Raw genomic sequence first — 15013 nt, forward strand, 5'->3', positions numbered from 1 at the left:
TATCGACCATCTTTTCAAGATAGATTTGTACTGTATCGACCATCTTTTCAATGGCAGAATAATTAGTTGAAATCATTTGTTAGAGAAGAAAGTATACTTCCATTTTCTTCAATAAAACGGTCTTATTTACTTCAAAATGCATCGTTTTTGAAGAAAGGAGATTACATGTATTTCACCCAGTGCAGCTCTATCAAATTAAAGTTTGCACAGGTGATTTCTCCACAGGGTGAGAATGTATAGCTCAACAAGCTGTCTGCAGGCTGTGTTGTTGCAGATTTTGTTGCAGACCAGGCTTATCACAGGATGTGTTTCAGATTGACCTGTACGAGTGTCTAATGTGTGGACGTGGAGATGACGAGGCAAAGCTGCTCTTGTGTGATGGTTGCGATGAGAGCTACCACACCTTCTGCCTTATCCCTCCCCTCCAAGACGTACCCAAAGGAGATTGGCGCTGTCCCAAGTGTGTTGCTGAGGTATTTGACACTTTGATAGTTTTTTTTTTGGCTCTTGCTTTATTGTTTCAACATTTGATTTCCTTTTTGAAGCACGTTTTTATAAGGCCTTAGATTGATAATGATATGCATTTGCTTTAGTTGATAACACCCGGGCCGCATTTGCAAAATCTTTGTCTTTATGAACGAATTCCTGGCTGTAAATGGAGGATGAACATTGCGTTGTGAAAAAATTAATTTTTCTGATACACACTTGAGCTGCTTACGTATTGATGCCTGTGTTTGTGCATTTTGACAGGAATGCAGGAAACCACAGGAGGCATTCGGCTTTGAGCAAGCAAAGAGAGTGTACACCCTGCAGAGCTTCGGGGAAATGGCAGACACCTTCAAAGCAAGCTACTTCAACATGCCTGTTCATGTAAGTATCCTTTGCCATTCGTGAGGAAGGAAAGGTTTTGGTTCCTCAAAAAGTGTTACCATTTTTTGCAGAACTGAGTGAGTGGAATGCAATTTGTGATTTTGCTTCTAATCGTGTTTATTCACTTTTGTTGATTAAAAACAAAAAACGCCAGCATTTGTGTTTGTTTAAAACTAGAGTTAATTGGCGCTTATTTATCATTATATAAAAAATGTATCCTTGTGCAAAACCAAGAAAGAGTGCTGAGCCGGTGGCATGTTCCAACTTTGTATTGATGAAATAGAAAGAAAATTGCAGCAAATCATTTTGCTTGTCTTGCAAAAGATTTATCTGTGTTTTCTATGGAAACTTTGGCAAAGCGGGGCTGAAATGCTGCTTTTGTTTAATTAGCTTTATTGTAATAGTTATGGATTAAAAGGAACAAGATCATGGACTACAAATAGATTGGTGGTCTTTGGCTCTTGGTGCCTTACTTAATATTATTAGGTCCAATTTCCTGGTCATGCCTTCCCTAACTTGATTAATTTGGCCTTCTTTGATCAAATATTTTTGCCTACCTTTCTCTCGTCTGTCCTTTCCATTCACCTATGAGCCTTCCTCCGTATGTCTGGCCAATCGATTTATTTATTTATCTCCCTCGTGGTTACAGGATTATTTGCATCTTATTATAATGGAGCAAACGTATATGGTTGTTTGTTTATATGCGACCAAAACGTCTTCTTCTTCAAATATAATTGACACCCAAAACACAGTCCATGAACTCTTACTTACGTTTAGACTGCTGAGACCCCTCAGACTTTTGATGACCCTTTAAGGCCCCCAAGAACCCCGAGTACCCAAAATACCCTTAGACACTGAAGACCCAAAATACCCTGAAGACCCAAAACTCCCCGAAGACCCAACAGCTCCTGAAGACACTGTTGTGAAATCGGATCCAGAGACCTCTCTCAAAAAAGGAAGCTTTATTGCAATTGACCAGGTGCATCTATACATAACACAAGATAATAACATTAGTCTACATGATACAAGCAAAGCATTCCAATGCATTTAAAATGAGGCAAACTACTAAGCAGCAAATTAATACTCTTACTAATAAATAAATTACTAATTAATACTTAGTAGTTTGCCTCATTTTAAATGCATTGGAATGCTTTGCTTGTATCATGTAGACTAATGTTATTATCTTGTGTTATGTATAGATGCACCTGGTCAATTGCAATAAAGCTTCCTTTTTTGAGAGAGGTCTCTGGATCCGATTTCACAACAGTGTCTTCAGGAGCTGTTGGGTCTTCGGGGAGTTTTGGGTCTTCGGCTTTGCCGCAAGTATGGCAATCTTCCACTCTCACAGCTGGTTACATATGCAAAAACGCCCATCTCCGCAGGGACCGCCCCTGCCAGACAGTTATGTGCATCACGCCAGCAACTGGCTTTGTCGTCCCATTCATCACATTCTCCCTGTCTTAAGAATACCGCTAATAGGAATAATCAAAACCGAAACGAGTTGGAGGTTGACACAGCTGGCGCCGCAAGTGCGGTACATGCCGTCATCTCCATAGCCCCCGGTGCTTGGCATAAACCACTCTCCGTCATCTGGCGATCTCCTATCAGAACCTGGCAAGTGCACGGCCTGAGGCAAAGGAGACATGATTTCGTACTGCGAGGCAGCGTCACCCCCAGTAGCCTCGGCAGGGCTCGAGTCGGGCAGGACGGGGGTAGTCTAGTCAGCTTCTGTTTTGTCCATCTCACCACAAGGTGCTAGATGCCGAAGCGGTACCTTAGTTTGTCTGCCGTCGGCCAATCAAACGTGCGCATATTGTGGATTCGCTTCCAGTATGTCTACCCGGTCAGCACGCGGTTCATATTTGCTTTGACGAACCATGCGTTTTAGCAGTGCTGGTCCTGGCTCAGCTAGCCACGAGGGTAAGGGATGAGAGCTAGAACCGTGACGTTGGTACCGGAAGAGTCTCATGAGGAGTGGCATTAATGGAGGTGCACAGCAGGGAGCGGATCGCATGCAGTGCTTCAGGAAGCACCCACTCCCACATGGTCGGGGCAAAGCCGCGGGTACGCAAAGCCATCATGACAGCCCTCCAGATAACACTGTTGTATTTTTCGATTTGTTCGATCCCTTGGGGGTTAGAGGCGGTGGTATGACTGGAGGCGATGCCACACTCAAGAATAAATTGCTTAAGCTCCCGAGACATAAAAGCAGTCCTACGGTCACTGTGTATGAAAGCAGGATACCCGAACATCAGGAACAGCTGCCTAAAACAGCGGATCACTGTCAGGGAAGACGTGTCGGCGCATGGAAATGTGACAGGGAATCGCGTGCACTCGTCCACTATTGTCAGCATGTATCGATTACCGGGCAGAGGCCCCTTGAAATCGACATTCAGGCGCTCCCATGGTCGACCAGCGTGTATGAGGATACCCACCGCTGGCTGGTAGAAACTCGGTTTAAGTTCCGCGCAAACCCTGCAGGTCTTGCATAACTGACGTATCTCCTCCACGGAGAAAGGTAAGTTCTTACTCCTAACAAAGTGAGCCATCCGTGTCACGCCATGGTGACAGAGCGCCGCGTGGATATTACGCAGGTCACCAACGGTCATCCCCGCGCAGACGGGCCTAGACAGCGCATCAGCCGCGAGGTTGTGCATACCCGGCCTGTACTTAATTTCAAAGCAATAGTCAGCCAGTTCCATGCGCCAACCGAGCAATCTTCTCGTTCTTTATCTTTTGAGAATGCTTCCCGTCATACATGAACGAGACGGACTGTTGATCAGTTATGACGGTGAAGCGCTGTCCGAGAAGGAGGTGTCTCCACCGGCGGATCGATTCAACCACGCCGTACGCCTCTTTTTCTATAGAAGAGTGACGTCGCTCGCTATCATTCATTGTCCTTGAGAAAAAAGCCACAGGGCGGCCACCCTGACTCAATGTCGCTGTGATTGCGCAATTGGACGCATCTGTCTCTACCACGAAAGGAATTGTCTCGACGATTGAAGTTACGACCGAGCTGGCGACGTCTTCTTTTATTTGTTGAAACGCCATCAGCCCGGCCAAGGGCAGAGGGAATGTTTTACATTCCATGAGAGGTCTTATCTTCTCTGAGAAGCGTGGGACCCACATGCTGTAATGGGCAAATTATCCCATTGTGCATCTTAGTCGCACGGTCAACGGGAGGGGCAAGGTCGAGTAGGGCCTGGAGGCGTGCTGGATCGGGCCTTATCTCCCCTCCAGACACCATGTACCCCCAACAGATTTATGGTTCCCACAGAATAGCTACACTACCGGTCAAAAGTTTTAGAACACCTCAATTTTTCCCGTTTTTATTGAAATTTAAGCAATTCAAGTCCAGTGAATAACCTGAAATGGTACAAAGGTAAGCAGTAAACTGCTCGAGGTAAAATAAAAGAAAACGTTTAGGTTAGCAAAAACAGGAAAATAATGCAAATTACACAGTTATATTGTAAAAGAAGGGCTTCTTCAGGGAACAAGTAATGGGTTAACAACTTACAGCTGTTCTGCAGCAATATACATAAATTAAGCCTTGAAAGTTGATGCAAACAATTCCTGCAGGTGTCCCAACCTCTGCTGATTACTGATAACAAACCCCCTGTCGTATAAAAGCAGTATTGGAACAGTGTTATGACACCATCTGAAGCATTATTTGGACAATATTGCACTGCAGGAAGTAGTATATTGGAAACTGGAGGAAACTCTGACAGAAAGAGGTCTGGCAGACCCAAAGCCACAACAGAATCAGAAGACAAGTTTCTGAGAGTCAACAGCTTGCATGATAGGTGGCTCACAGGACAACAGCTTCAAGCACAGCTTAACACTGGTCGAAGTAAGCAAGTCTCAGTTTCAACTGTGAAGAGAAGACTTTGACTTGCAGGTTTGACAGGTCGAGTGGCAGTAAGAAAGCCATTGCTAAGATGGCAAAATAAGAAAAAGAGGCTTGCCTGGGCCATGAAGCACCGCCAGTGGACTACTGAAGACTGGAAGAAGGTCTTATGGACCGATTAATTAAAATTTGAAATCTTTGGTTCATCACGCAGGGTTTTTGTACGCCGTCGAGTAGGCGAAAGGATGGTTCCTCAGTGTGTGACACCAACTGTCAAACATGGAGGAGGAAACGTGATGGTCTGGGGCTCTTTTACTGTATCCAGAGTTGGCGACTTGCACAGAGTGACTGGCACCCTCAACCAAAAGGGCTACCACAGCATTTTGCAGCACCATGCAATACCCTCTGGTATACATCTAGTTGGTCAGGGGTTCATCCTACAGCAAGATAATGACCCTAAACACACCTCCAGGCTATGTCAAAACTACCTTCGAGGAAAAGAACAAGACGGTTGGCTTCAAATCATGGAATGGCCAGCACAGTCTCCAGACTTAAACCCCATCGAGCTGGTTTGGAATGAACTGGACAGAAGGGTGAATGCAAAGCAACCTACAAGTGCAACACATTTGTGGGAACTTCTGCAACAGTGTTGGGAAGAACTTCCCGAACAATATTTGATTTCCATTGTAGAAAGAATGCCACGAGTGTGTTCAGCGGTTATATCTGCAAAAGGTGGCTACTTTGCCGAGTCAAAAATGAAAATTAAATTTTGTTAAACAAAATGATTCTATGATTTCTTTTTTTATCTCCAATTGTTTATTTGTTCTATGCTTAATTTCAGAGTACTTTGAGACATTAAACTGCATAAATTTCAATAAAAACTGGAAAAATTGAGGTGTTCTAAAACTTTTGACATGTAGTGTACATTTCAATTCATTGAAGGTCAGTCAGTATTTACGAGCCACTTCCAAAAACTGACACAAGTTTGAGTCGTGGTCCTTTTGATTACAACCGCAAATGGTCACGTTATCAACATACACTAATACATCTTTCACTTGTTCCTTTGCCAAAATCTTGTCTATCGCTCTCTGGAAGCACGCCACTCCGAATAGAATTCTATGGAATTGATACAACCGCTGGCCCGACTCGAAAGCCGTGTAAGGTCAGTCGGTAGCGCGTATCGGAATCTGATGATATACGCTTCTTAGGTCGAGCGTGCTGAATACTCTATACTTAGATACCACACGAACCATGTCCTCCATTTTTGGTAAAGGATATGCATTGAGTTGGCTGAAATGGTTAATAGTTTAGGAGTAGTCTACGACCATGCGTTTACGATGGTTTGGGCTGTCAACGACCAGGACCTGTGCGCGCCAAGGTGTGAACGGCTGGGTTCGATAATGCCTTCGTGCAAACGGCGTTTAGTTTCAGCAGTGATAAAGATAGCATCTGGCTGGGAATACCTTCTAGATTTCACGGCAACCGAATGACATTTAACAGTCAAGCTCGGGAATAGTCGAGGCGGTCGACAGCTATCTCGGCGAGGGCGCAAACCCGGCCCAGCTCTGTGCCCACGGATAGAGTGTGGGTGCCGCCAAACTGCATCTCTCAACGTTTGTGCCGATTCAAAAAATCCTGACCAAGGAGGATGTCGGAGCAGAGGTTAGTGCAAACAAGAAACTTAACATTACAGTAAGTAACATTGTTAGCAACCAGCTAAACCACACACACTCCACGCGCTGACTGCCATAGGGCTCCCGAGGCCATGTGCACGCGCTGAGTCGAGGCGGCTGGAGTCCACCCGAATCGCTCTACGAGACAAGGGCTGATGTAGCTCCGATCGCTCCCAATGTCGACCAACGCTTCCACCGATTGGCCGTTGATTTCGACCGGCACCAAGGCACGAGCGAGGCCACTCGGAGCTCTCAGGGTTCCCGCAGGCGCTCGCCCGGTCGTCAACTTCCGGGTTGCCGCGATCGTGCGTACGTGTTGTATTGTGAGCAGTAGCACTAGCAGCTGTGAAGGGTCGACCATAAGAGTCGGATATGGCCTGAGCCGACTGTAGAACACGGGCTTTGTCGAAGGCCGTTTTGAAATCTAGCGTCTTTCTCGAGCAGACGTTGTCGGATGGCAGAAGACTGCAGACCCGTAATAAAGGCGTCCCGGATCAGATAATCGGTGTACTGCAGAGCCGTACAGTCCTGAATCGCGCAATCCTGAGCCAGCTGTCGTAAAGCCTGGCCGTACTGATGCATGGACTCCGAGCTGTCCTGCCTGCGCGTTGCCAGCAGGTGCCTGGCATAAACGGTGCTGCGTGGTTTTATTTCGAGGGCTTTCAAGGTAGCCACCGCTACGTCGGGCAACGAGCGATGTATCTACAGATGACATGAGAGACAATGCTAGATAATACATCGAGTTTCTGTGCCTCTGTAATGTCCGGGACCAGTTCCGTAAAAAGTCAGAGAGTTGAGCCAGTGATTCAACTGATCACCGGAGTCAGGTGCATTCGGATCTCCAGATAATCGCTCCAGGCGAATCAGCTTCTCCATCCTTCGGAGGTCATCTCAAGGAAGGAAGATTGCAATAAATTGTTGTGAAATCGGAGCCAGAGACCTCTCTCAAGAAAGGAGGCTTTATTGCAATCGATCAGGTGCATCTATACATAACACAAGATCATATCATTAGTCTACATGATACAAACAAAGCATCCCAATACAGTACATTTAAAACAAGAAAAAGAGCAATCAGAGATTGCATACCCTCGCCAGGATGTATATTCAGTGGTTTTTAAGGCTTTTGTGTTAAAACAATTATGGCGGCCGAATCACGTGACCGATGACGTCATCATTATTATTTTTTTCTCCACCAATTTATGCCTACATGATGCTCAAGAAATTTCATCTTAATCGGATGAAGTTTTGTACTTGTCGAATTATGACGTCATAATGGAGACACCGATGACATCATTAACATATTTTATTCCCCATGGAGAGTTCTTTACAATCAGCCATCTCTCAATTTTTTCTATTCAGTGCTTTCGGAGATATAGAGGTGCAAAGGTTTTCAGTTTTTCCAAGTTGGCGGTCGAACCACGTAACCTACGACGTCATAATTATCATAAAAAAATTATACAGGTGGAGTTGCACCTATGGTGAAAATTTCATGTCAATCGGACCAACGGTTGCAAAGAAAATCATATTTATTCTGTGCGGACAGACAAACAGACAAATAACAACAAACAACAACAGGCATTTTAGAGCCATTTTCCCTGCTGGAGTGGGGGTTAGCCTTGCGGGCCCCATGACAATCTTCTCCATTTTGCCCTATTTTCTGCATCTCCCCTTGTTAACCCCCTTGCCCGCATTTCTTCTTCCACCACCTTCAGCCAAGTCTTTATCGGTCTTCCCCGTCCTCTACTTCCTTCTACATTCATTTCCATCACTCTTCTCAACCAGTCACTTTCATCCTTCCTCAACACATGACCAAACCATCTCAACCTGTTTCTCTTCACAGCATCCATCACAGGCTCGATTCCCATCATCTTTCGCAATTCATCATTTGTCTTCCTCTCTCTCAACGATACTCCACACATCCACCGAACCATTCGCATTTCCACCCTTTCCAGCCTTTGTTGCTGCTCTACGTTCATTACCCATGTCTCGCTCACATAAATCATAACACTTCTCACACATGCAGCATACACCTTTCCCTTCAGCTTCAACGACACTCCCCTCCTCATCAGCACGCCACTCAGTTCCCGAAACTTCTTCCATGCACATCTCACTCTAGCAACCGTTGCCGAGTCTGATCCACCTTCTGCATTCAATATGTCTCCTAGGTAACAAAATGTTTTCACACCTTCCAGCTTCATGCCGTCTCCAAGATCCAACTCAACATTTCCTCCAACTGCAGCTCTCTCTGTGCACACCTTACACTTGAATGTAGCTACCACACTGGTTAATGAGCCTCTCAGACCACTACATTTATGATGAACCCACTCAGCGCACATTGTACATTGAATGGAGTTCACTCCGACACAAACAGACAAACAAACGGACTCAAATGCAATACCCTCTCCTCTGGCGAGGGTAATGAAAAAAACTACTAAGCAGCAAATTAATACTCTTACCTAGCTCTAAATGAGTCATAGCTGCAAGTATGGCAGTCTCCCACTCTCACAGCTGGTTACATATGCAAAAACGCCCATCTCCGCAGGGACCGCCCCTGCCAGATAGTTGTGTATCACGCTAGCAACTGGCATTATGTCGTCCAATTCATCACATACCCAAAATATCCTGAAGACCCCGAAGACACAAAACACCCCAAATACCCAAAGTACCCTTAACACTAGAACTACCAGCCTCACCCACCTACCTAATACCTCCGACAGCGGTCATTTTGACCACTGATGAAAAAAGCTGGTCATGATATGAAGTAAAGCAAGAAATCAATTGTTAAACATGTATATTGCTTGTAATGATGAGATGAGTTGAAACACAAACTCTTTGCACATCACACAACTGCCCACCATTTTGTTTTTACAGCTGACAGCAAGCTATGCACTTTTTAACCACTTGTCCAGTGCACTTGCCACATATGAGCTTGTTGCACATTGCGCAGGTGTCCACCGTTTTGTTCTTGCAATTGGTGACTTGGCATTGTTTCCGCATGCGCTTTGCTGGAGGCCCCGCCTCCAAGCGACTCAACTGCTGTTGTTCCTGGGGTGATGACTCTGATAAGTACTCCTTTCGAAGCTCGTCAACAAGTTCCGCAATGTAGTCTCGGCGGCTGATGTGTCTCCCAGTCACTGACTTGAACAGTACCCACGCATTTATGACAGCCAGGTCCAGAATGCTGTAAAACACATGAACTGGCCATCTGCGAGATCCTGCCTTGACAGAGTACTTCCTGGCCATCTGATCAACAATATCCACTCCGTACTTTGTTGAATTATAGAATGCAACAGTCTCAGGAAGCTTCTTGGGGTTATCTTTCACACCTACAGTAGGGTGCAGGGAACTGAGCAACAAAACATTCTTATTTCTCTTTCCCTGGTTAAACAGTTAGGGTAGTGTGACCAATCTTCATCAGAGTAGTCGTGTAGAGCTGTGCCCTTGAGTTCTTCACTGAGGAGGGGACTTCTCTCCGTACACGATTCATTGTGCCCACTATGCTTGTGCTCTTTGATTTCAGTTTCTCTGCTAACTTTAGGGAGGTGAAAAAGTTGTCTGTGGTAACATTTCTTCCCTTATTCAAGTAAGGATCAAAAAGACATAGCACCACATTTTCAGCCAACGTCTGGTCTGCAGGACGGTGCTCATCTTTGCCCAGGTATAGAAACCCATTCAGCAGATACTTTGATGAATGTACATCAACTGCTAGCCAAAACTTTATTCCGAATTTGTCTGGTTTGTTGGGCATGTATTGGGTGAATCGACACCTGGCCTTCGTGGGTAACAGTTGCTGTTTTGTCCACGGTGATGTTTTCCCCAGGTTTATAGCAGAGGATACAATTCTGTATCAAACGATTCCAGACTTCAGACACCAGGACAAATTTGTCTCCCTGCAAACGCTCAGACCTTGTTGAACTGTGGTCAAATCACAAGAATCGCATATCACAAAATCTGTTTCTTGACGCGGTGTTATGAAAGAATGGTGGGCTCCAGGTAACAGACCACAGACTATTCAATTCAAGTCCTTTTGCACAGTACATCCCACAAGCATAGAGCACAGCATTAAATGCATCCAGTTCAGCCAGAGGAATGGACCATTCATTGTCATGGAGTTGTCTCCTGCCCTCAGTCTCAGTGCATTTCTTTATATGTCGTAGCATGGTTTCATCAATGAGCATCCGCCAGGAACTTACCGCACTCTCTGATGCGATGCTTAGCATGTGGCGTTGGTCCTTGGGCCTCTCGCAGCACGTTGTGATGTGCCAGTCTTCCAGGAACAGTTGCACTGTCAGCAATTTCCCACACTGTTCCATCTTTTGCAGTCCCCTTGTAGCCTGATAGACCTGGTGTTATTGCTTGTACCCTGGGACTCATATGGCCACCATGCTGTCGTCCTCTTCCTCGTACCGTTCTCTGTTGAGGTCTTGCTTCAGACGTTTCTTCAGCCGAGTCACTTTCACTCGAATGCTCCTGCTCAGGGATGTAATCATCTCCATCTTGATCGCTTTCGACGTCATCTCCCTCTGACTCATTGTCAGGAAGCTGCTGCAATAGCTCAAACATCTCTTTGTCCACGAGCCCTGGCTGCCATGACATGTTTACTGTATAGCGTGAATACAGTACACTGTCTGAAATCGAATGAATGAACGAATGAAAATTTTGGAAATTTTACATGCACTTCCTGCTTAGCAGATTCGGCACACAGAGATGAAATCTCATCGAAACATGTATTGATAATAACTTATCTCAAATTACAATTCATCAATGCTGAACCCATGTGTTTATGCAATACAATTCCTTAGCGGTCAAATTGACCGCAGTGGCGGTTTTAGGTATAATAGCCTGTAACTCAAATGTGGTTGAGGTCAGGAGGTCAATATTTTGTATGAATATTCAACATCCAGAATCAAGAAAAGTCAAGGAAAATCAAAACTGTGATCAAAAAAATTACACTCGTAGTCAGCTACCAAAGATCTGCTTGCGGTCAAATTGACCACTCCGGGGGTTCTAGTGTTAAAGGCCCTGAGGATCCAAAAGACCCGGAAGACCCAAAACACCCTGAAGACCCAAAACACCCTGAAGACCCCAAAGACCCTTTAGACCCAAAATACCCTGAAGAACCAAAATACCCCAAAGACCCAAAACACCCCAAATAACCAAATGGCTCTGAAGACCCAAAACACCATGAAGACCCAAACTAACACGAAGACCCAAAAGACACTGAAATGGTCAAATATGCCTATCCCTCTGAAACAAAGTGTGGTGAGGGGTGCGGAGCACGCCGAGTCGCGCTAGTTATTGTAATACAGTAATACTCCGGTTTTCGTTGGGGATACATTCCTGATAAGTACAATGAATACCGAAACAATGTAAATCAAAGCAATTTGAATGCCTCCACTGATGAAGTCGCCGGGGCATTATGTTTTCGCGTTGTCCGTCCATGCATCCCATGGTTTGTTGGTTAAACTGACGCAACAGAGCTCAAATGTACCCCGAAAAGCAATTAAGAATGTGGAATACAATTTTTTTCCCTGTCCATGCTCTATCCTTTCCAATGCTGAGCCTCATGCAAGGAAGCAGCACGTACCGTTTTTAGTCTTTGATATGACTCGGCGGAGGTTCGAACCACCGACCTCCCAGACTCAGAGCGGGAGCTCTATCCATTACACTGCCGAGTGTGGCGGATTTTATTTTTATTTATAATTGATCATAAGTGCACTTTTATTTGCTCTTGCACCTTATAACAGATGGTTCCAACAAAGCTTGTGGAGAAGGAATTCTGGAGGCTGGCAAGCTCTATCGAAGAAGATGTCAGTGTAGAGTATGGTGCCGATGTGCAGGCGAAAGAGTTTGGTAGTGGTTTTCCAGTGCTAAATGACAAGCTCACGCTGGAAGAGAAGGTCAGTTTTTGGTAACATTGATTGTTGTAATTTTGTGACATTGGGACTGAGTTGTTTTACAGCAAGTTTACAATTATAAGAAGTAATCTTTGCATTGGACTAATTGTTTTTTTTGTTTTTTAAAAGTGATTTTGATATGGAAAGTTGGGTTTCTGTAATAGAACAATCATAGAGACAATTTTAATTATTTTTGGAGACTTGGTGATTGGTGATTTAGCATGGATACTGACAACAGGCACATTACTTCTCTAACACATCTTGTGGAAGCACTTCACCTTCTCTGTGGTCTTCCAGGAGTATGCGCGTAGTGATTGGAACTTGAACAACATGCCAGTGCTGACCCAGTCTGTCCTTGGCCACATTGATGGAGACATCTCAGGCATGAAAGTTCCCTGGCTTTATGTCGGCATGTGCTTCTCTTCTTTCTGCTGGCACATTGAGGACCACTGGAGCTATTCTATCAACTTCCTCCACTGGTAGGTCTAATGGTGATATTTCCTCAACATCTGACTTCATAATTGGATCGCTGGCTTTTATCTGACTCGATCTTTTGTATTGTTAAAAAAAGTTTGGGCAAACTTTTTTTTGTTGTTGTCCCTTATCATTCATACTTTGTGCTGATTGTCTAGGGGTGAGCCAAAGACTTGGTATGGTGTTCCAGCGTATGCTGCCGAGCAACTCGAGGCAGTTATGAAGAAGTTGGCACCAGAACTGTTTGAGGCCCAGCCGGACCTCCTTCACCAGCTTGTCACCATCATGAACCCCAACTTACTTATGGCCCATGGTGTTCCGGTTCGTACTTCTACCATGTTTTGCCTTTGCAATGCAAAGACTGTTACAGCCAAAAAACAACAACATCGTTCGAGCAAATTTACAACTTGAACTGATAGCACTTAGAAGGGCAAAAGTTTGAACATAAATTTGGGATTGTGGCGATTTACTTGATGGCTTAATTGCAATGAACAACTTTGCTGTTGGTAATCTGTGGCCAAATATCCTTGTACATGTTCCAACTTTACAGGCTTCTATAAATTGATACATACAGTGCATTCAGAAAGTATTCAGACCCCTTCACTTTTCTCACATTTTGTTATGTTGCAGCCTTATGCTGTAGTCGTTTAAATTCATTTTTCCCCTCATCAATCTACACTCAATACCCCATAATGACAAAGAGAAAACAGGATTTTAGAAAGTTTTGTAAATTTATTAAAAAGAAAAAACTGAAATATCACATTTACCGGTACATACGTATTCATACCCTTTGCTATGACACTTTAAATTTAGCTCAGGTGCCTCCCATTTCTCTTGATCATCTTTGAGATGTTTCTACACCTTGATTGGACTCCACCTGTGGTAAATTCAATTGATTGGACATGATTTGGAAAGGCACACACCTGTCTATATAAGGTCTCACAGCTGACAATGCATATCAGAGCATAAACCAAGCCATGAGGTCGAAGGAACTGCCTGCAGAGCTCAGAGACAGGATTGTTTTGAGGCACAGATTTGGGGAAGCCTACAAAAATATCTCTGCTGCATTGAAGGTTCCCAAGAGCACAGTGGCCTCCATAATTCTTAAATGGAAGAAGTTTGGAACAACCAGGACTCTTCCTAGAGCTGGCCGCCCGGCCAAACTGAGCAATCGGGGGAGAAGGGCCTTGGTAAGAGAGGCGACCAAGAACCGATGGTCACTCTGGCTGTGCTCCAGAGATCCTCTGTGGAGATGGGAGAAACTTCCAGAAGGACAACCATCACTGCAACACTCCACCGATCTGAGCTTTATGGCAGAGTGGCCAGACGGAAGCCTCTCCTCAGTGAAAGACCCATGAAAGCCCGCTTGGAGTTTGTAAAAAAGCACCTAAAGGACTCTCAGACTGTGAGAAAAAAGATTCTGTGGGCTTTCATGTGTCTTTCACTGAGGAGAGGCTTCCGTCTGGCCACTCTGCCATCTCTGCCATAAAGCCCAGATCGGTGGAGTGTTGCAGTGATGGTTGTCCTTCTGGAAGTTTCTCCTGATCAGACTGCGATGATCACAGCATCGTGCAGTGGGAGTCTGTGTATAGGAGGAAACTGACACCAGAGTTATCTTGTATTGTTCCTATGGGGAGAAGAACAACTATACATGTGTCCATGTCTGAAGTCCTGACAGCGATGTATTCTTCATCCTGCTATACTATGCTGTCAACCTGGAAGTACGGGTCCTCTTCGACACTGGTGTTGGTAACAACAGACGATTGCTGAATATCACGGAACTGACACGTGACTTCACGCCACAATATTGTGATTCTTTGTTGGCCCTCCACGCCTACACCAGATGTGACACAACAAGTGCATTCAAGATTTAGAAACATTAGAAAAATAACATTAGAAAAATTAAAGATTTTGATTGCAAAAGTGCTTTCTATTTGAAAACAAATAACTTTAAGATGTTCAGCAAACATTCCAGCTACATTCGGAAGTCAAGTGCACTGGAAGTGACGTGGCTGCAGTTTATCATTTCAATATATACTCGCAAATAATCCGTGTAGGGATCGATTCATTCCCCCACTTTAGCAAATTATCTGTGTAGGAATGGATTAATTCCCCCACTTTTAGCAAATTATCTGTGTAGGAATGGATTAATTCCCCCACTTTTAGCGAACAATCTGTGTAGGAATGGCTTAATTTCCCCACTTTTATGATTTATGACTTATAATATCTGCATCCACCAGGTAATGTTATAC

The 15013-nt window shown here is 44.6% G+C and overlaps 1 protein-coding gene across 3 annotated transcripts in view; it reads left to right on the top strand.

The window, feature by feature from the left end:
• Positions 1 to 15013, top strand: part of LOC137438801 (lysine-specific demethylase 5D) — a 153230-nt gene that overhangs the window by 71341 nt on the left and 66876 nt on the right. For all 3 annotated transcript variants that reach the window (XM_078767342.1, XM_068134172.2, XM_068134180.2), the window contains 5 exons: positions 315 to 473; positions 751 to 870; positions 12138 to 12290; positions 12585 to 12766; positions 12920 to 13082. In XM_078767342.1, coding sequence (XP_078623468.1) covers positions 315 to 473; positions 751 to 870; positions 12138 to 12290; positions 12585 to 12766; positions 12920 to 13082 — 777 coding nt within the window. The remainder of the gene's footprint in view (positions 1 to 314; positions 474 to 750; positions 871 to 12137; positions 12291 to 12584; positions 12767 to 12919; positions 13083 to 15013) is intronic.

The sequence above is a fragment of the Myxine glutinosa genome, chromosome 1 (assembly GCF_964187855.1).
Source record: "Myxine glutinosa chromosome 1, kmMyxGlut1.1, whole genome shotgun sequence".
In the NCBI taxonomy this organism is placed as follows: Eukaryota; Metazoa; Chordata; class Myxini; order Myxiniformes; family Myxinidae; genus Myxine; species Myxine glutinosa.